Source organism: Procambarus clarkii, chromosome 38 (assembly GCF_040958095.1).
Source record: "Procambarus clarkii isolate CNS0578487 chromosome 38, FALCON_Pclarkii_2.0, whole genome shotgun sequence".
In the NCBI taxonomy this organism is placed as follows: domain Eukaryota; kingdom Metazoa; phylum Arthropoda; class Malacostraca; order Decapoda; family Cambaridae; genus Procambarus; species Procambarus clarkii.
This window is the reverse complement of record NC_091187.1, coordinates 12,982,164-13,002,691: the sequence shown is the minus strand read 5'-3', so window position 1 is coordinate 13,002,691 and position 20,528 is coordinate 12,982,164. Positions and strand designations below refer to the sequence as shown.

Here is a 20,528-nt window from a genome sequence, read left to right as displayed (position 1 = left end):
TTATGCTGCCCGTACATATAATTCTCGGTTCTAAACACATCATAGCAAAATAAATATTTATGAGAATGACGTCACGCGTTAATAAAGGAAAACTCATATAAATTTATATTAAGTATATTATACAGATATTAGCTCATACTGACTAATAAAATAATTTGTATTCCACATTTAAATGTTACCCAGAGGGACATGATCTCACAAATACACTGAAGTCACACATGTGCTGGTCAATAACATTTATCAAAACACTCCCTCGAATCATCATCGCAAAGCTCGAGCTTCTGAAATAATTTTTAAACTTCAGGTATTTTTCACTTAATTATATGTTTCTCAGCTAGAGTGCCATATCAGGGGTGTTTTAGTCTTGTCATGAACAGAACACCGGGTAATGCTTGCCGGAAATGAGGCTGCAACTGCGGGTTAACTGAATGACTACAAAAATTCCATTTGATCCTTGAGACAAATTTATGTCTGTGGGTTTTGCACCGGTAGGTCTGGCCCTGAAATGTATATTATATCTCTGTCCAGGGCCCTGGTTTACTACTCAGTTATTTAGCATATGATTTATTGGGAGTTTCAGAGGAGGTGGGAGTTTCACCTCTACTTTAGGGTCCTGGTAGTACAGTCGGGGTCGTTCTCAATTCGTAATCAGGAATCCCTGTCTCGAATCCCAGGCAAGACAGAAATGATTGGGCACGTTTCTTTTAACTAGATGCATCTGTTCACCTAGCAGTCAATAGGTACCCAGGAGTAGGCAACTGTTGTGGGGTTGCATCCTAGGGGAGGGTTCGTAATTCGACCTTTGGGAGGACCTCAATATAAGTGTAATGTATATATGTATGCAGGCTGCCTGCCCCCCCCAACGAAATTAATTAATTACTACCACTTCATTGAGGCTTCAATAACTTATCAATTGGCATTCATGCTTAAATCTTGTTATTAACAAAATTAGATCAAGCACAGCTTTGCTATAAAACTGCCATGAATACTGAATGTTAGAGTGGCACTAGGTATAAATGATTTGATTTTTCTGATGGTTACACAAAGTTCTATATAATATTTTAATATCTGCTGCTGTTGAAAAATTCAGCCCTTTCAGAGACCTAATTAAAGAAGTGTCTGAATATAGAAACCTAATCTAACATGGGTATTATGGATGTGTTGGATATAGGATTATTGGGTAATGCACTACAGGTATTTAGATCCAGAATCAAATATTTAATAATTTACTGCTCATTGTGTATTAAGTTAGTTATGCCATCCTAATTTAAAGTTTCCAAATAGCACAGCACTCAAGGCCTGTATCTAATATGTCAACAATCATTTTCATTGTTGGTTGATGTGAAAATTGTGAAAATATTTGAATTAGGCCTAAGAGAGCAAAGGAAGTTAACTGATATGTTTTACTTAATAACAGCAGCTGTTTTGCTGGCAGTTGATGATATTCTCATAATACGAGGAAATTTCATTCCCTAACCTAACTACCCAAATCTAATCTCATACTGCATATTTAACAATGAAAACATAAGTACATTCTGTGATGAATTCACTACTGTGAGATTCACTTGAATGCCGCAGTACAATTGCTGACTGATAATATACAAATTCTAAATATAGTAAATATTGTAGTAAAAATAGACCCTTAGCAAAAATAAATAAATAAATAAAATAAATACATACATATATATATATATATATATATATATATATATATATATATATATATATATATATATATATATATATATATATATATATATATATATATATATATATATATATACAACTTTAGAACACTTTCCCACCAGGAGACTCGAACCCTAGCCAGCACAGAAGCCTTCCAGCAACTGGCATAACAGGTACGCCTTAACCCGCTCCACCACCCGCTCAGACCCTTAAAAGAGATGGTAATTTGGGAGTATTTAAATACACCAAAGATCACCACCTCCCAAGAGCACTAGAGCAAGTGAGGGGTCATTTAGACGTTAATTTCATCAAGTCCCTGTTAATATGGGAAGACACAGTGTCTATGCTTAAGGCACAACTCTCCTAAACACGAGAGTTAAGTGTATGTATATATATATATATATATATATATATATATATATATATATATATATATATATATATATATACACACACACATACATACATACATACATACATACATACATACATACATACATACATACATACATACATACATACATACATACATATATGGGGTAAATATATATACAGTTGGCCACATGCTTACAAATGCCTGCTATACGAAAATGCCTGTTATCTGATTGGGGGCTGTTCGGATAAAAATGTTTGGAGAACTGGTGGGGCAGGCAGTCTGAATAAAAATGTTCAATAAAGATGGAATAAGTGTACCCAGTGACCGTACACAGGGCCACTTGGGCAGTGTTCATACACTAATAGATGGCTTAGAAGCTTTCAACTCTGATATGACATTAGGTACATGCCAAAAGGCAGTCTGCTGAAGTTACCCCATCACCATTAATCTCCACTTCAGTCAACCCAACACTATCATCATCCACTACCACCTTTTCTATCTAAATAACTTGAAGATTATAGTTGATGAAGCATTGATAACAAGCAGATCAGAACATATATGGGTTATCTTGAGATGATTTCAGGACTTAGCGTCCCCGCGGCCCGTTCCTCGACCAGGCCTCCTTTTTGTTACACATCCCCAGGAAGCAGCCTGTAGCAGCTGTCTAACTCCCAGGTACTTATTTATTGCTAGGTGAACAGGAGCATCAGGGTGAAAGAAACTCGGCCTATTTGTTTTTGCCTCCACCGGGAATCGAACTCGGAACCTTAGGACTACGAATTCCAAGCACTGTCCACTCAGCTGTCAGGCCCCTTGTTTGGTGAGTACAAACTAAACACTGTTGAATTTCTGCAATAAAATTTTCAATTTTTTCCTCCTAGCATTTCAGGATGACCAACCACTTATCCGAACACAATATATCTCAGTCCTGAGGGGTTCAGATAGCACGTGGCTGATGTGCTGTCACTCAATATATATATATACAGTATACAGTATATACAAAATTAATAATAAAAAATAAGAATAGAGGTGGTAGGAGAAGAAATTATTAAATTGTTCAGTGAGAACCCACAAGGTCTTCTCTGAATACTCTATATTTTCTACTTCGAGGCTATGGGTCCCCCACAATTGCACCAGAGGTGGCACCCCTATATATATATCAACCCATCCTGTTTACATAGTACTTTTTTGTAACTATGTGTACCATAGTACAAATATTTTTTTTCTTATGGTTTTTGATCTGGAAGATCCTGTGTAACGAATTTACTCAGTTTCTATGATCGAGCCACAGAGATTTTACAGGAAAGAGATAGTTGGGTTGACTGCATCTATCTGGACCTAAAAAAGGTTTTTGACAGAGTTCCACATAAGAGGTTGTTCTAGAAACTGGAACATATTGGAGGGATGACAGGTAAGCTTCTAACATGGATGAAAAATTTCCTAACTGATAGAAAAATAAGGGCCGTAATCAGAGGCAATGTATAGGTTTGGAGGAATGTCACAAGTGGAGTACCGCAGGGTTCAGTTCTTGCACCGGTAATGTTCATTGTCTACATAAACGATCTACCAGATGAAATACAGAATTATATGAACATGTTTGCTGATGATGTTAAGATAATAGGAAGATAGGAATCCTAGATGATTGTCATGACCTTCAAGAAGACCTGGACAAAATAAGTATATGGAACACCACTTGGCAAATGGAATTTAATGTGAATAAATGCCATGTTATGGAATGTGGTATTGGAAAACATAGACCCCACACAACCTATAAATTATTTGAGAAATTCTTAAAGAATTCTGACAAAGAAGGGAATCTAGGGGTGGTTGTAGATAGAAAACTGTCACCTGAGGACCACATTAAGAACATTGTGCAAGGAGCCTATGTTACACTTTCTAACTTCAGAATTGCTTTTAAATACTGTACATGGATGGCAAAATACTAAAGAAATTGTTCACGACTTTTGTTAGACCAAAGCTGGAATATGCAGCTGTTGTATGATGCCCATATCTTGAGAAGCACATCAACAAACTGGATAAGGTACATGCCACTCCAGAACTGAAGAACAAAAGCTACGAGGAGAGGTTAGAGGCATTAAATATACAAAAACTATAAGATAGAAGAAAAAGAGGCGATATGAGCACTACGTACAAAATAATAACAGGAATCGATAAAATCGATAGGGAAGAATTCCTGAGATCCGGAACTTCAAGAACAAGAGGTCATAGATTTAAACTAATGAAACAAAGCTGCCGGAGAAATATAAGAAAATTCACTTTTGTAAGCAGAGTGGTAGATGGTTGGAACAGGTTCGGTGAGAAGGTGGTGGAGGCCAAAACCGTCAGTAATTTCAAAGCGTTATATGACAAAGAGTGCTGGGAAGACGGGACACCACAAGCGTAGCTCTCATTTTGTATCTACACTTAGGTAATTACACTTGGGTAATTAATTCATGTACTAAGGAATTAGATAGTAGAATTTTGTTCTATTTACTTTACAGTCCAAAAAAAGAAGCTAAAAATCAAACATATATATTCCTAGGCCTAATATAGCACACACATGTACTATATTAGGCATCAGAGAGTGTGTATTAGGCCTAGGAAGGTTAGATTAGTTTAGTTGTCTTTGAAACCTAAATAGAAAATCTTTTCCGGTCTGTCAAAATTTAATATGTCCGATTTCTACTTTCTATTTGCATTGTATGTCGGTATTGTGTATGTACTATGGTCCTTATCATCACTATAAATACAGTACAATGGAGCCTCGACTTACGATGCTAATCTGTTCCCAGAGATGGGTCGTAAGTCGAAGCGATTTTTCCCATAAGAAATAAAGGGATTTGAATTAATCCGTTCCCCACCCTCCAAAATATTAACATACAAATACATTTTATACTGAATACAATGTTTTTTCTAACTACAATACAGTACCTAAGTTTATCTTACCTTTATGGAGGGCTCTTGATGGCATATGGAAGATGGTGATGAGGGGGGAGGAGGAGAGTTGTTACTGTTTGGAAGGGGAGTCCCCTTCCATTATCACATCAGGCAGTGATGTTTTCTCTGGGGTACTCTCTCTCCTACGTTTTTCTTGAATACCACTAGGACCTGGTTGTGGTTCAGTGCTTGTTTGTCTTACCACAAATTTGTCAAGAGACATTTGTTTTTCCCTTCGTTTTAACATTTGTCTGTAATGATGCATCACTTTAGCACCCATAATGTCCTTTTTCTTAGCCAGTATGGTGGATATCGTTGACTGAGATTTGTTGTACTGCCTAGTCAGTTCAACAACCCGCACACCATCTTCATATTTACGAATGATCTCTTGTTTCTGCTCTATGGTCATCCTTACATGGGATCTCATATGTTGAGCCTTACCATTGACTTTCCTGGGACTCATGGCATGATATATAATAATTACTTTAATGTTCAAAATAAAATCACCTCAAAAGTGAAATTTCTTATAGGCGCGATCGTCACTAAGCGGGCAGCTGTAGTAAACTGAGGCAGGTCGGCCGCATGACCGGAAACCACGCGCTCGGTCGACCCAAACGTGTACCAACAAATATCGTAAGTCGACGACACCATCGGATGTCGAGTTGCATTTTCGATGAAATTTACATCGTAACTCGAAATTATTGTAAGTAGGGGCAATCGTTAGTCGAGGTGCCACTGTACTACCAAATTTATAAGTCACTATAAGTACTGTACTACCAAAGTTAAAATTAGTGCCATTTGAAGTTGAAAAGTTTGGCCATTTAAAATTAGTTGAAGCTAGGCTTCAACTCAAAATACCCAAAGTCATTTATTGATAAAGCCAGCCAAATTGCTTGTACGGCTTTCTTTAATTTGAAAAAGAAAGAAGCGTTCTGTATTTAGAATACATTAATTCTGCCATTTCAATTAAATTCCTACAACAATTTAATATCAATGTAGCCTTTAGGAATCTTGAAACACAATTTGCTGCTTAGCTAGCACCTTGTGTTGTGAAACTGGTATGGAGGCAAATTATTTTATTATCATTTTTGAGGAAGATATTGAGGCATTGTTTTTTGTGCCAAGATGCTTCCTTTGGCTAGCTGGTTCTCCAGTTGCAGCTAGTGGACTCTGTGCCTGTAAATCCATGTTTCATTCAGCCTTCTAGCCTCTTTTCCTGGTGAAAACACCAAAACTATGATGGCCAGCAGGTGACAGCAAGGATTATGTTTGAGGCCTCGGCCTCGAGATCTCCTCTAGGGAAGGTGTGTAGGGGCTTGGAGCACAATTCTTTCCTTTCAGTTCCTCACTCTTGTTTTTCCAGGATGCTGCATTAGTTTGGCGAGCTCTGATGTTGGTCCCTATGTGTCTGAGTGATGAGAGGATTCTGGGGTTTCAGTGGTCTCAAGCTAAGTGCCTCCTTGGTTCTCTGTCAGGTGCATTTCTGGATGTCTGCTTTTCTCCAGATTCATCCCTCTTATGCAAGTTTCCAGTTTTCTGCCTGCATTCTTTGCAATCTTTGCAGGACTTGCTGTTACAGGTATTCTTGTTGTGAGCCTGGGACCATCGCAGCCTGAGAAATAGATCCTGGTTCCTTTGAATATGAATTCACTGCCACTTTCTAAATGAAGTGCCAACCTTTCAATGGTGCATTATTTGTGGCTTGCCTCTCCTATGAGGTCAGATTATGGTACTTCTACAACCAGCCTCCTCAATTGATGACAGTTTTGCTCTCTGTGGATCACTAGGCTCGTGTAAAATTTTAAGGGGTTCTCTGGGACCCCTTTGCAGTCATTGGTGCAAACTCTGGCTTCTTTGCCAGTCTTGCTGTCAGCTGAGGTCTTATTCAAGTTGTGTGCACTGCTGCAGGATGTGGTGGTGGTGGACTTCTGTGTGGCTCATCATGCCTATGAGCAAGTTATTTTGGATCATTTCCAGGAATGTCAGAAAACTTTTCCTACTTCCTGTCTCATCATTTTTACCCCTTCTCTTCCCAGTAAAGTTGTGTGGATGTTAGCTGCAATGAGAATATCTTTCCAACAGCTCCACCATGTGTTTTGATTGAAGCTAGTTCAGCTCACCTTTTCTCAGGGGTGTGGGTATTTGCTGTGGTCTCCTGGATGAGGTGCTGGTGCATCAGTGGTCCACGTTAGTATGGTCTTTTGCCTATCGCCATTAATGGCGAGTTAAGATAGAAAATCACCCAATGCTGGCAGGCAACTGGCTTCCTTTGTCTTGGCAGCCCTTTTATGGCAAGTCCCAGTAATGGTGTGGTAGGAAAAGAACCTGTGTATCTTCCCGTCCATCTCACTGGACTGTGAATTCCCAGCAGAGAAGCAAAACGTTTCTGGAGAAGAAGGTAACCCTCCTAGAAGCTGACTTTCAGAGATTACATCAGTCTCACAGAGGCTAATTTAGCCAAAGGCTGCTGGCCCTTGTGCAGCCTCACAGAGGCTGATTTAGTCTCTGAAATCAGCACTAGACCCAAATGCTGATTTAGTCTCTGAAATCAGCACTAGACCCAAATGCTGATTTAGTCTCTGAAATTAGCACTAAATCCAAATGCTGATTAAGTCTCTGAAATCAGCACTAGACCCAAATGCTGATTTCAGCTGGCACTCCCACACAGCATTACCAGTTAAGGCTGAGTTAGTCTATGGAGCTCACCACAACCTTCTAAGAGGCCCCCAATGTGTCAGCTTCTGCTGGCCCTTGTGCAAGATGGTTATTTGGAATAAGGAAGAATAGGAATGATGTCTAGTAGCAATATTGCCCAGGCTGAAAGAGCAAAGAAGAAAAGAAAGATTTCCTGTTTATGAAAAGAAGGAATTGGTTATGTAATTTGAGTGGTCTTACTGTAACAAAGGACTAAGGCATTAATACCAGCACTGTTAGCTAAGAGTAATGTACATAAAGTACTGCAGTGTAGTGTATGCAAAACAGTATTGTGCTGAAATCATTGTAGAAAATTTGTGAAATTTACCAAACTCCAGATGTAATGGAATTTTAAACAGGCCTGATGTGGTTTGGTTCCAATTAGTCCATTTAACCAGGAATAAAGTATACTGTATTATACTTTTTCCACATATTGTGCTCTTATGTCGTGTGTTTTGTTCAAGTCAGTTTGACAGAATGCATTGTATTATGCAAATTTTAAGTTAAGCTAAAGCACATAAGGCCACATTTGCATTGAACACAAGACGGTACTAAGGCGAATGCTACACTTAGTTGCCAGATAATTGTTCATCACATCCATTCAGGCTTAGAATACAAATTTTGTTCCATGAAGTGTTATGTTTTTCTAATGTAGATTTTGGTTATAATTTTTTTATATCATAAAAATTCTTGTATAAGAGTTCTGTACAGTATTGTACTGTTAATAATTTTTGTCCTCTGCCACCGTGCTTTTTTTGCATATCCTATAATGTACTTGTTTTCATGGTGACAATGATGATAAGCATCATATATATCTCCAGTAGATTCTTTTGATAGATTCTTTATTTGATTTTCTTAATCTTTCAGAATACTGAGCCAAGATGGGGAAGGCAGAGAAAGGTACGCCAAAAGATTTGGCTAATAAGATGAAGGCGAAGGGTTTGCAGAAGCTTCGGTGGTATTGTCAGATGTGCGAGAAACAATGCCGGGATGAAAATGGCTTCAAATGTCACACTATGTCTGAAAGTCACCAAAGACAACTTCTTCTCTTTGCTGAGGACCCTGATAAATACCTGGATAGCTTCTCTCAGGAATTTTTGGATGGTTACACCAGTCTCCTTAAACGTCGATTTGGCACAAAGCGTGTTCATGCCAACAACGTATATCAGGAATATATTCATGATCGACATCATATTCACATGAATGCCACGCAGTGGGAAACTCTGACAGATTTTGTTAAATGGCTTGGTCGTGAAGGTCACTGTGTAGTGGATGAAACCGAGAAAGGTTGGTACGTGGCTTATATTGACCGAGATCCAGAGACAATTAGAAGACAAGAGCAGATGAAAAGACGGGAAAAATTTGAGAAGGATGAGGAAGAAAGAATGCAAGATTTCATTAATAAACAAATTGAACTAGGACGCTCAAAGCTGGCTGAGGATGGTGAGACTCAGTTTACGGAATTACAACGTGATGAAGGGGAGACTATAGCTCTCAACATCAAGTTAGGAGGAAGTAAATCAGCTAAGCCAAAATTGGAAGGAAATAGTGCGCTAAAGGCACCTTCAACTAGCAAGATAAAGATTCAAGAAAAAATAAAAAAGGATGTTAAAAAGAGGACAGCTTTAGATGACATAATGGAAGAAGAGATGAGAGGGAAGAAATCCAAAGAAATTTATTCTAAAAGGCAGCTGGATGGAAAGTCGCAGTCTGAGGAAGGTCCTTGGTTGGTCAAAAATATTGTTGTCAAAGTGATTACAAAAGACTTAGGTTCCAAATATTACAAGCAAAAAGGGGTTATTCGAGAAGTAATTGATAAATATGCTGGTTTAGTGAAGTTATTTGAATGTGGAACTAAACTAAAACTAGACCAGGCACACTTAGAGACTGTAGTCCCATCCATAAACAGAAAAGTACAGATTGTTGGAGGTCGATACCGGGGACAAGAGGCTATGCTCAAAAGCATTCAAGAAGCGTCCTTTAGTGCCACTTTAGAGCTACAAGATGGCAAGATTATAAACGAGGTTCCATATGAACATTTTAGTAAATTATATAGTTCTTGATTAGAAAGTAGAATGTAAGTTGTTAACTGATAAGAGTAGATGGTGCCCAAATTGGCTAAATAACTTGAATTTATCAATTTGTATTACAGTAATTTTATATTTTTATTTGTTTAGAAATTAGAAGTTTGTGAGTAAACATTTGCTGTGAACAGAGTTGTCTGTTTAATTATTTGGTAATTTCTTAAGTTTTATGTCATTTTGTTTTAATATAAAATGCAAATGTTGTCCAGTAACATTGTACACATTAGACAAAATAATTTCCCAATGAGAGTTTAAATTACGGACTGAGAGTCATAAGGAAGCACGTCAATTGGTCCAAAAGAACGGTTGTAGTTACAATTTAATGGACAAATTATGATATAAATTCTTTAATATATCAATTACATAGTACAATATTGTTAGAAATTTATGACACAAATTTCCTTTCATAGCTTTGCAAAAAAAAAGAAAAAAGAAAAAAAAAGATAGTTTATACAGCACTGTTAAATATTTCTTCTGTCGTGTCAAAATGCTTATAAATATGGCTTTGTGCTGTTGATCAGTTATAAACATTTAGGATACTCTACAGAGGTAAATTTTCTATGACTTTTATAATAAAATGATTTTCTGTACAAATACAGTATTACATTTTTGTACCATGTCTAAATGTGTGACTCTAGCTGGTTATGACAAAATTGAACAAATGTAGTGTATTGTCCTTTATAAGGAAAAAATAAGAAATATTTGGTTAACAAACATTTAAGTAAAAATAGCAAGATCTTGTTAAATTTACATAAAGCTACAAAATCTTATTTAAATTTGTATATTTTTAAATAGTTATTGCTTAACACTTTTAATGTAACATATTTTAGGTAATGGTAATAAATGTTAAAGTTATGTAGATTTTCCATAACCTACATTACATAGGTTTCAGTTGAAGTGAGTTACCATTGTTGAGAGCTGCTATTGTTAATTAAGTAAATCTTATCTTCAATAACAAAGAAAACAGACCATTCAATTGACAAAAAACTGTCATATTTTTATTATAATAATAAAACTGTAATGAGAAAATCCACCAGGGCTGTGAGGTGGCGTGACCCTACGACCTCAGCATTATCAGCCACATACTCTACCACTGGACCATCGCTGACTTGTTGAGGTCAACCGGATTTCTACTGAAATCACAGAAAATCTGGATGCGCCTACAGAATGAAGTCAGTCCAAGTGTTTACATATGACCCACAAGCACTCCGGTGGAAGGCCAGAGTGGTCCCACACCTTATTCACTCGGAACGGAAACCAGCGAGGATCGGCGGAGTGCAGGCCCCTCAAGCTGCTCTGAAAGTTAACACTTTCGCCCGGGCATGACGCAGCATTGCGTCATCCGTTTACTGGCGGTAATACCAGGGATGACGCAGCATTGCGTCATCCACTTTAAATAATCACCAAAAATCAGGTTTTTATCCGATTTTTTTGGGACTTGTTTTAAAATGTTTGCCGATTTCTTCCCATTTTCTTTGTTGAGCCTCGTGGCCCTCAGGTGGCTTGGCACACTCCGTCGGCCCATTGTTTTCGCTCCACTGTTGTGACCAATGTCGCCTCCCCTCACATCTCAAACGTGTGAACATTAAGTCTATTTTTCGTGGCTATATTTCTTACTGCGGCTTTAGAAACTATCTACGCTTACTCCACGATGGATAGTGATCATGAACAAGGCCCTTCCAGGAGGAAAATTGCGAAAGAAAGGCTTGAAAAGGAAGGGAATTGGGAGTGTAGCTAGAAGGCGTCTGAGCACTCACTCACGGCTAACGCGTGTTCCGTCTTCAACTCGTCGGCGGTTGGAGCGTGACCAGGTTTTTTATTTTATATGCTAATGTTCCTCTAGAGAATTCTATTGCGAACCCATTGAGACCAAAATGAAAGACCTAGGACAAAAATTGAGGTGACCAGAGTGAAAAGAGTGAAAACATTTTATCGCGTTTGCGCGCTCCTGGGTAACTCATTCGCACTTTCTGTTTGCTGCGGGTAATTAGCCGGGCTTTTGGAGTTTATATGCATTTAGTGCTGTAGAGAATTCTATTGCGAACACAATGATACCAAATTTAATCTCGTAGGACGAGAATTAAGGTGACAAAGTTGAAGAGAGTATACACTTTTCAGAATTTACGCGCGCTCCCATGACACCCTGGGTCCCATATCGCACAGTTGAAGGGTGGCGCGGGGGTACGCCAAAGTGTTAAGGAGGTACCGAAGCGAATTTTGGTTGTGGGAGATTCCCAGGTGAGGTATTTAGACAGAACGTTTTGTGCCAGAGATAGGGGGAACAGATTAAGGGTTTGCTATCCGGGAGCTGGAATTGGTGATATTGTTGGAAACATGAATGATATTATGATGGTAAATGGGAACAAACCTATTATTTGTATTAGTGCAGGGGGTAATGATGTTGGGCGAGTTAGGAGTGAGGAACTAATACAGAGATTCAGGACAGCCATTGAATTAATTAAGAGCAAGGGAGGAATCCCGATCATATGTGGCATTCTTCCAAGAAAGGGAGTGGGAAATGAATGGATGTCGAGGGCACTTGGTGTCAATTGCCGGCTGGAAAGATATTGCAAATCAAATGCAATATCTTTCATAGACAACTGGGAACACTTCTATGGAAGAAATGAAATGTATGCTCGTGATGGGGTGCATCTATCCAGGGCTGGGGTTGTTGCTGTTGCGAACTCGTTGGAACCAGTGGTTAGAGGTGTTTGTTTGGGTTTAAACTGTTAGTAGATAGTGGCATGGGAATTGATTTGGAGGAAGGAGGTAATAAAAGTATGTGTTCGTGGGATAAAAGAATTGGCAAAATGATCAGGGAAAGAAAAGGGCCTCAAAATAACAATTCACTTAGGGTATATTACACTAACAGTAGAAGTCTAAGAAATAAAATTAACGAATTAAATGCTCTTGTCTGCACAGAAAAAATAGATATTATTGCACTTACCGAAACGTGGATGAATGTAGAAAATAGAGAACTATGCCTTCAGCCGAACAAGTCTATGTGGGTGGGGACGAGGACAGGTTGACGAGTTTAGCAGTTACCAGGGAGGATGTTCTTAAACAAATAGTAAAACTCAAACCAAACAAATCCCCAGGGCCGGATGAAGTGTTTGCCAGGGTGCTTAAAGAATGCAAAGAGGAGCTTTGTGACCCACTGTCAATCATATTTAATAAATCAATAGTCAGGCAGAGTGCCAGAGTTTTGGAAAGTTGCTAATGTGATACCAGTTTTTAAGAAAGGAGATAGATCACTTGCGTCTAACTATCGGCCAATTACAATACAATACAATACAATTTTATTTAGGTAAGGTACATACATACAATAAATATTTACAAGGATTGTTTAACTTATAGGTATAGCTAGTACATACAATGCCTAAAGCCACTATTACGCAAAGCGTTTCGGGCATAAACATTATTGCCAACAGCATTTGGTGTTCCCAGGCGGTCACCCATCCAAGTACTAACCAAACCCAACGTTGCTTAACTTCGCTGATCGGACGAGAAGCGGTGTTCTCAACGTGGTATGGCCGTTGGCATAAATTAGCCTAACGTCTATTGTGGGAAAGTTACTCGAATCTATAATAGCAAATAAAATTCGTCTTCATCTTGAAAAACATAAATTAATAATTGAGTCGCAACATGGTTTTATAAATGGCCGTTCATGTTTAACAAATTTGTTATTTTTTTATTCTAGCATAGTTGAGGCAGTTGATAGTGGTAAGGATTGCGATGTTGTATACCTTGACTTTAGCAAAGCTTTTGATACAGTGCCACATGAAAGACTGATTAAAAAGATAGAGGCTCATGGTATTGGGGGTGCTATATTAAGCTGGATTAGGGCATGGCTATTCCAAAGGAAACAGAGTTAGTATAAATGGAGTCAAATCAGAGTGGGAAAATGTTGTAAGTGGAGTGCCTCAAGGCTCTGTCCTGGGACCTCTGTTGTTTATAATATATATAAATGATTTAGATTCAGGTTTGAGTAGCAACATTTGCAAATTTGCCAATGATACGAAAATCGGTAGGGAAATTAATTCGGAGGAGGACTCACTATCACTTCAAGTTGATCTAGATAGGGTTTTGAAATGGTCGAAGGATTGGCAGATGCAGTTTAATGCTGATAAATGTAAAGTTCTGAGGTTAGGTAATGATGATAGGGTTACAAGATACGAGCTAGATGGTGTTGAGATTGCGAAGTCGAATTGCGAAAGGGATCTGGGAGTTATGATTAGTAAGAATTTAAAACAAAAGGATCAATGCATAAATGTTCGTAATAAGGCAAATCGGACACTTGGATTTATTAATCGCAGCGTTAGTAACAAGACACCTGGTGTGGTTCTCAAGCTATATCTTGCTCTAGTTAGGCCCCATTTAGATTATGCAGTTCAGTTTTGGTCGCCATATTATAGAATGGATATAAATTCACTTGAACGTGTCCAGCGTAGGATAAGAACATAAGAACATAAGAACAAAGGTAACTGCAGAAGGCCTATTGGCCCATACGAGGCAGCTCCTATTCTATAAATTCTGTTAAAGTGCCAGATTTTCGAAAAGCTGATTTTAATAGCCTAAGAAATTTTTTGGGTCAAATTGATTGGAAAGTCTTGGGTATGGGGTGTGGGCCGGTCTTGGAGCGAGACATGAACCCAGCGATAGGTGACTTAAATGGGGATTTCGATGTGGATTCAATATATAACTTATTTAAGAATATTCTAAACAAAGCACAGGAACGTAGTATACCATACAAATTGAATAGATCGAATACTAATGACCCAAAGTGGATAACAAAGAATTTGAAGAACCTTATAGGTAAAAAGAGAGCTTGGTACAAAAGGATTAAAAATGGGGAGGTCACTTTAGAACAGGAATTCGTACAACTGGTTAGAAATGTTAAAAAAGAGATAAGGAAAGCAAAAAGAAACTATGAAGTTCGCATAGCAGGGCAAGCAAAGACAAATCCTAAAGGGTTTTTTCAGTTATATCGTACTAAGACTAGGGAAAGGATAGGTCCATTAAAAACTGAGACAGGTCAAATAACAGATAGTGATGAAGAGATGAGTAGTATTTTTAATAAATATTTTGTATCTGTATTTACTAAAGAGGAACTTAACAATATGCCTTCAGCCGAACAAGTCTATGTGGGTGGGGACGAGGACAGGTTGACGAGTTTAACAGTTACCAGGGAGGATGTTCTTAAACAAATAGTAAAACTCAAACCAAACAAATCCCCAGGGCCGGATGAAGTGTTTGCCAGGGTGCTTAAAGAATGCAAAGAGGAGCTTTGTGACCCACTGTCAACCATATTTAATAAATCAATAGAGTCAGGCAGAGTGCCGGAGTTTTGGAAAGTTGCTAATGTGATACCAGTTTTTAAGAAAGGAGATAGATCACTTGCGTCTAACTATCGACCAATTAGCCTAACGTCTATTGTGGGAAAGTTACTCGAATCTATAATAGCAAATAAAATTCGTCTTCATCTTGAAAAACATAAATTAATAATTGAGTCGCAACATGGTTTTATAAATGGCCGTTCATGTTTAACAAATTTGTTATCTTTTTATTCTAGCATTGTTGAGGCAGTTGATAGTGGTAAGGATTGCGATGTTGTATTGTGGTTGATTGTATCAGAGGTTGTGTTAACCGGAGCTCCTGAGTGTTGTTATATTATCTTAGCAATATGGAAGTTGTAGTGAAGGACCTGGTGACTCTAGTGGGAGCCCTGAGGACAGAGTTGGACTCTCTGCGGGAGGAGGTGCGTCAGCTTAAAAAACAACGAGAAGTAACGAAGGAGGAGACCAGCAGTAAAGGGACCTCGTCTTGGAGAGTTGCGAAAGACAGGGGCCTTAAGAAGACTTTGATAAAGCCGCCTTCAAACGCCATAGCAACTTCAAATTCATTTGACGTTTTGGAGGACGAGTGCTGTGGAGAGACTGTGGATCGCGCAAAAGGGAAAGCAACAAAGAGAAAGGAAGCGCAGGCCCCTCAGAAAGTAAAGGAAGTACCTAAGCAAACATTAGTTGTGGGAGATTCCCAGATAAGGTATTTGGATAGAACGTTTTGTGCTAGAGATAGGGGGAACAGGTTAAGGGTTTGCTATCCCGGAGCTGGCATTGGTGATATTATAAACAACATGAATGATATTATGGCTGGTAATGGGAACAATCCCATTATTTGCATTAGCGTGGGAGGAAATGATGTTGGTCGAGTCAGGAGTGAGGAACTGATTCAGAGGTATAAAACAGCCATAGAGTTAGTTAGGAGCAAGGGAGGAATCCCGATCATATGTGGCATTCTTCCAAGAAAGGGAGTGGGAAATGAATGGATATCGAGGGCACTTGGTGTCAATTGCCGGCTGGAAAGATATTGCAAATCAAATGCAATATCTTTCATAGACAACTGGGAACACTTCTATGGAAGAAATGAAATGTATGCTCGTGATGGGGTGCATCTATCGAGAGCTGGGGTTGTTGCTGTTGCGAACTCGTTAGAAGAAGTGGTTAGAGGTGTTTGTTTGGGTTTAAACTGTTAGTAGATAGAGGTATGGGAATTGATTTGGAGGAAGGAGGTAATAAAAGTATGTGTTTGTGGGAGAAAGGAATTGGCAAAACGATCAGGGAAAGAGAAGGTCCGCAAAATAACAATTCACTTAGGGTATATTACACTAACAGTAGAAGTCTAAGAAATAAAATTAACGAATTAAATGCTCTTGTCTGCACAGAAAAAATAGATATTATTGCACTTACCGAAACGTGGATGAATGTAGAAAATAGAGAACTATTAGCTGAATATCAAATATATGGATTTAAACTATTTCACACAGATAGATATATTAGACGAGGAGGTGGAGTAGCCATATATGTTAGGGACAATTTGAAATGTAGTCTCAAAGAGGGAATCAAAACAGAGCCACACTCAGAAACTATTTGGATTGAATTAAACGAAAAAGCTAATAATATTATAATAGGAGTAATATATAGGCCACCAAATTTAGACAGAATGGAAGCAAAGCATCTATGGGATGAAATATCTAGAGCATCTAGATCTAACAGTATTTATGTCATGGGTGACTTTAATTTTAGCGGAATAAACTGGTTGAACAAAACAGGGAATAGTGAAGCAGAAGATTTTCTGGAATTAATTGACGATTGCTTTCTTACGCAACACATTAAGGAACCAACACGGGAAAATAATATTTTAGATTTAGTGTTAACTAACAGGGAAACGCAAATTAATGACATCGAAATAGGGAGTGAGCTAGGGAGCAGTGATCACAAAGAAATCAGATTTAGCATAGAATGGAATAGACCAGTAGGAGAAAATTCTGTTAAAGTGCCAGACTTTCGAAAAGCTGATTTTAATAGCCTAAGAAATTTTTTGGGTCAACTTGATTGGAAAGGCTTGGGTATGGGGTGTGGGCCGGTCTTGGAGCGAGACATGAACCCAGCGATAGGTGACTTAAATGGGGATTTCGATGTGGATTCAATATATAACTTATTTATGAATATTCTAAACAAAGCACAGGAACATAGTATACCATACAAATTTAATAGATCGAATACTAATGACCCAAAGTGGATAACAAAGAATTTGAAGAACCTTATAGGTAAAAAGAGAGCTTGGTACAAAAGGATTAAAAATGGGGAGGTCACTTTAGAACAGGAATTCGTACAACTGGTTAGAAATGTTAAAAAAGAGATAAGGAAAGCAAAAAGAAACTATGAAGTTCGCATAGCAGGGCAAGCAAAGACAAATCCTAAAGGGTTTTTTCAGTTATATCGTACTAAGACTAGGGAAAGGATAGGTCCATTAAAAACTGAGACAGGTCAAATAACAGATAGTGATGAAGAGATGAGTAGTATTTTTAATAAATATTTTGTATCTGTATTTACTAAAGAGGAACTTAACAATATGCCTTCAGCCGAACAAGTCTATGTGGGTGGGGACGAGGACAGGTTGACGAGTTTAGCAGTTACCAGGGAGGATGTTCTTAAACAAATAGTAAAACTCAAACCAAACAAATCCCCAGGGCCGGATGAAGTGTTTGCTAGGGTGCTTAAAGAATGCAAAGAGGAGCTTTGTGACCCACTGTCAACCATATTTAATAAATCAATAGAGTCAGGCAGAGTGCCAGAGTTTTGGAAAGTTGCTAATGTGATACCAGTTTTTAAGAAAGGAGATAGATCACTTGCGTCTAACTATCGACCAATTAGCCTAACGTCTATTGTGGGAAAGTTACTCGAATCTATAATAGCAAATAAAATTCGTCTTCATCTTGAAAAACATAAATTAATAATTGAGTCGCAACATGGTTTTATAAATGGCCGTTCATGTTTAACAAATTTGTTATCTTTTTATTCTAGCATTGTTGAGGCAGTTGATAGTGGTAAGGATTGCGATGTTGTATACCTTGACTTTAGCAAAGCTTTTGATACAGTGCCACATGAAAGACTGATTAAAAAAATAGAGTCTCATGGTATTGGGGGTGCTATATTAAGCTGGATTAGGGCATGGCTATACCAAAGGAAACAGAGAGTTAGTATAAATGGAATCAAGTCAGAGTGGGAAAATGTTGTAAGTGGAGTGCCTCAAGGCTCTGTCCTGGGACCTCTGTTGTTTATAATATATATAAATGATTTAGATTCAGGTTTGAGTAGCAACATTTGCAAATTTGCCGATGATACGAAAATCGGTAGGGAAATTAATTCGGAGGAGGACTCACTATCACTTCAAGTTGATCTAGATAGGGTTTTGAAATGGTCAACGGATTGGCAGATGCAGTTTAATGCTGATAAATGTAAAGTTCTGAGGTTAGGTAATGATGATAGAGTTACAAGATACGAGCTAGATGGTGTTGTGATTGCGAAGTCGGATTGCGAAAGGGATCTGGGAGTTATGATTAGTAAGAATTTAAAACAAAAGGATCAATGCATAAATGTTCGTAATAAGGCAAATCGGACACTTGGATTTATTAATCGCAGCGTTAGTAACAAGACACCTGGTGTGGTTCTCAAGCTATATCTTGCTCTAGTTAGGCCCCATTTAGATTATGCAGTTCAGTTTTGGTCGCCATATTATAGAATGGATATAAATTCACTTGAACGTGTCCAGCGTAGGATGACTAAGTTAATTCCCCAAATTAGAAATCTTTCATATGAAGAAAGATTAACAAAGCTTAAGTTGCATTCACTGGAAAGGCGAAGAGTTAGGGGTGACATGATAGAGGTTTACAAGTGGATGAATGGACATAACCGGGGGGATATTAATAGGGTATTAAAAGTATCAACACAGGACAGAACACGAAACAATGGATATAAATTGGATAAGTTTAGATTTAGGAAAGACTTGGGTAAATACTGGTTCAGTAACAGGGTTGTTGATTTGTGGAACCAATTGCCGCGTAACATTGTGGAGGTGGGGTCCCTCGATTGTTTCAAGCACGGGTTGGACAAGTATATGAGTGGGATTGGGTGGTTATAGAATAGGAGCTGCCTCGTATGGGCCAATAGGCCTTCTGCAGTTACCTTTGTTCTTATGTTCTTATGTTCTTATGTATACCTTGACTTTAGCAAAGCTTTTGATACAGTGCCACATGAAAGACTGATTAAAAAGATAGAGTCTCATGGTATTGGGGGTGCTATATTAAGCTGGATTAGGGCATGGCTATACCAAAGGAAACAGAGAGTTAGTATAAATGGAATCAAGTCAGAGTGGGAAAATGTTGTAAGTGGAGTGCCTCAAGGCTCTGTCCTGGGACCTCTGTTGTTTATAATATATATAAATGATTTAGATTCAGGTTTGAGTAGCAACATTTGCAAATTTGCCGATGATACGAAAATCGGTAGGGAAATTAATTCGGAGGAGGACTCACTATCACTTCAAGTTGATCTAGATAGGGTTTTGAAATGGTCAAAGGATTGGCAGATGCAGTTTAATGCTGATAAATGTAAAGTTCTGAGGTTAGGTAATGATGATAGAGTTACAAGATACGAGCTAGATGGTGTTGTGATTGCGAAGTCGGATTGCGAAAGGGATCTGGGAGTTATGATTAGTAAGAATTTAAAACAAAAGGATCAATGCATAAATGTTCGTAATAAGGCAAATCGGACACTTGGATTTATTAATCGCAGCGTTAGTAACAAGACACCTGGTGTGGTTCTCAAGCTATATCTTGCTCTAGTTAGGCCCCATTTAGATTATGCAGTTCAGTTTTGGTCGCCATATTATAGAATGGATATAAATTCACTTGAACGTGTCCAGCGTAGGATGACTAAGTTAATTCCCCAAATTAGAAATCTTTCATATGAAGAAAGATTAACAAAGCTTAAGTTGCATTCACTGGAAAGGCGAAGAGTTAGGGGTGACATGATAGAGGTTTACAAGTGGATGAATGGACATAACCGGGGGGATATTAATAGGGTATTAAAAGTATCAACACAGGACAGAACACGAAACAATGGGTATAAATTGGATAAGTTTAGATTTAGGAAAGACTTGGGTAAATACTGGTTCAGTAACAGGGTTGTTGATTTGTGGAACCAATTGCCGCGTAACATTGTGGAGGTGGGGTCCCTCGATTGTTTCAAGCACGGGTTGGACAAGTATATGAGTGGGATTGGGTGGTTATAGAATAGGAGCTGCCTCGCATGGGCCAATAGGCCTTCTGCAGTTACCTTTGTTCTTATGTTCTTATGTTCTATAACCACCCAATCCCACTCATATACTTGTCCAACCCGTGCTTGAAACAA

The 20,528-nt window shown here is 38.3% G+C and overlaps 1 protein-coding gene and 1 non-coding gene across 6 annotated transcripts; one reads left to right on the top strand and one right to left on the bottom strand.

The window, feature by feature from the left end:
- The first annotated feature begins 196 nt into the window (after nt 1-196).
- Nucleotides 197-10,632, top strand: LOC123771950 (DNA/RNA-binding protein KIN17). Of its 5 annotated transcripts, XM_069337729.1 has the most exons (4): nt 212-304; nt 2,756-2,882; nt 5,530-5,632; nt 8,561-10,632. In XM_069337729.1, the coding sequence occupies exon 4, from the start codon at nt 8,575-8,577 to the stop codon at nt 9,754-9,756; it is 1,182 nt and encodes a 393-aa protein (XP_069193830.1). In that variant the 5' UTR covers nt 212-304; nt 2,756-2,882; nt 5,530-5,632; nt 8,561-8,574; the 3' UTR covers nt 9,757-10,632. The 5 variants fall into 5 exon arrangements, with proteins under 5 accessions (XP_045620744.1, XP_069193831.1, XP_069193830.1 ...); XM_069337730.1 differs by lacking the exon at nt 2,756-2,882 and having other exon boundaries at nt 205-304; XM_069337728.1 differs by lacking the exon at nt 5,530-5,632.
- Nucleotides 10,633-13,199: 2,567 nt separating this feature from the next.
- On the bottom strand, nt 13,200-13,318 carry LOC138372438 (5S ribosomal RNA). The gene has a single exon (XR_011230872.1). It is a non-coding gene; the product is annotated as a 5S ribosomal RNA (ribosomal RNA).
- Nucleotides 13,319-20,528: the final 7,210 nt, after the last annotated feature.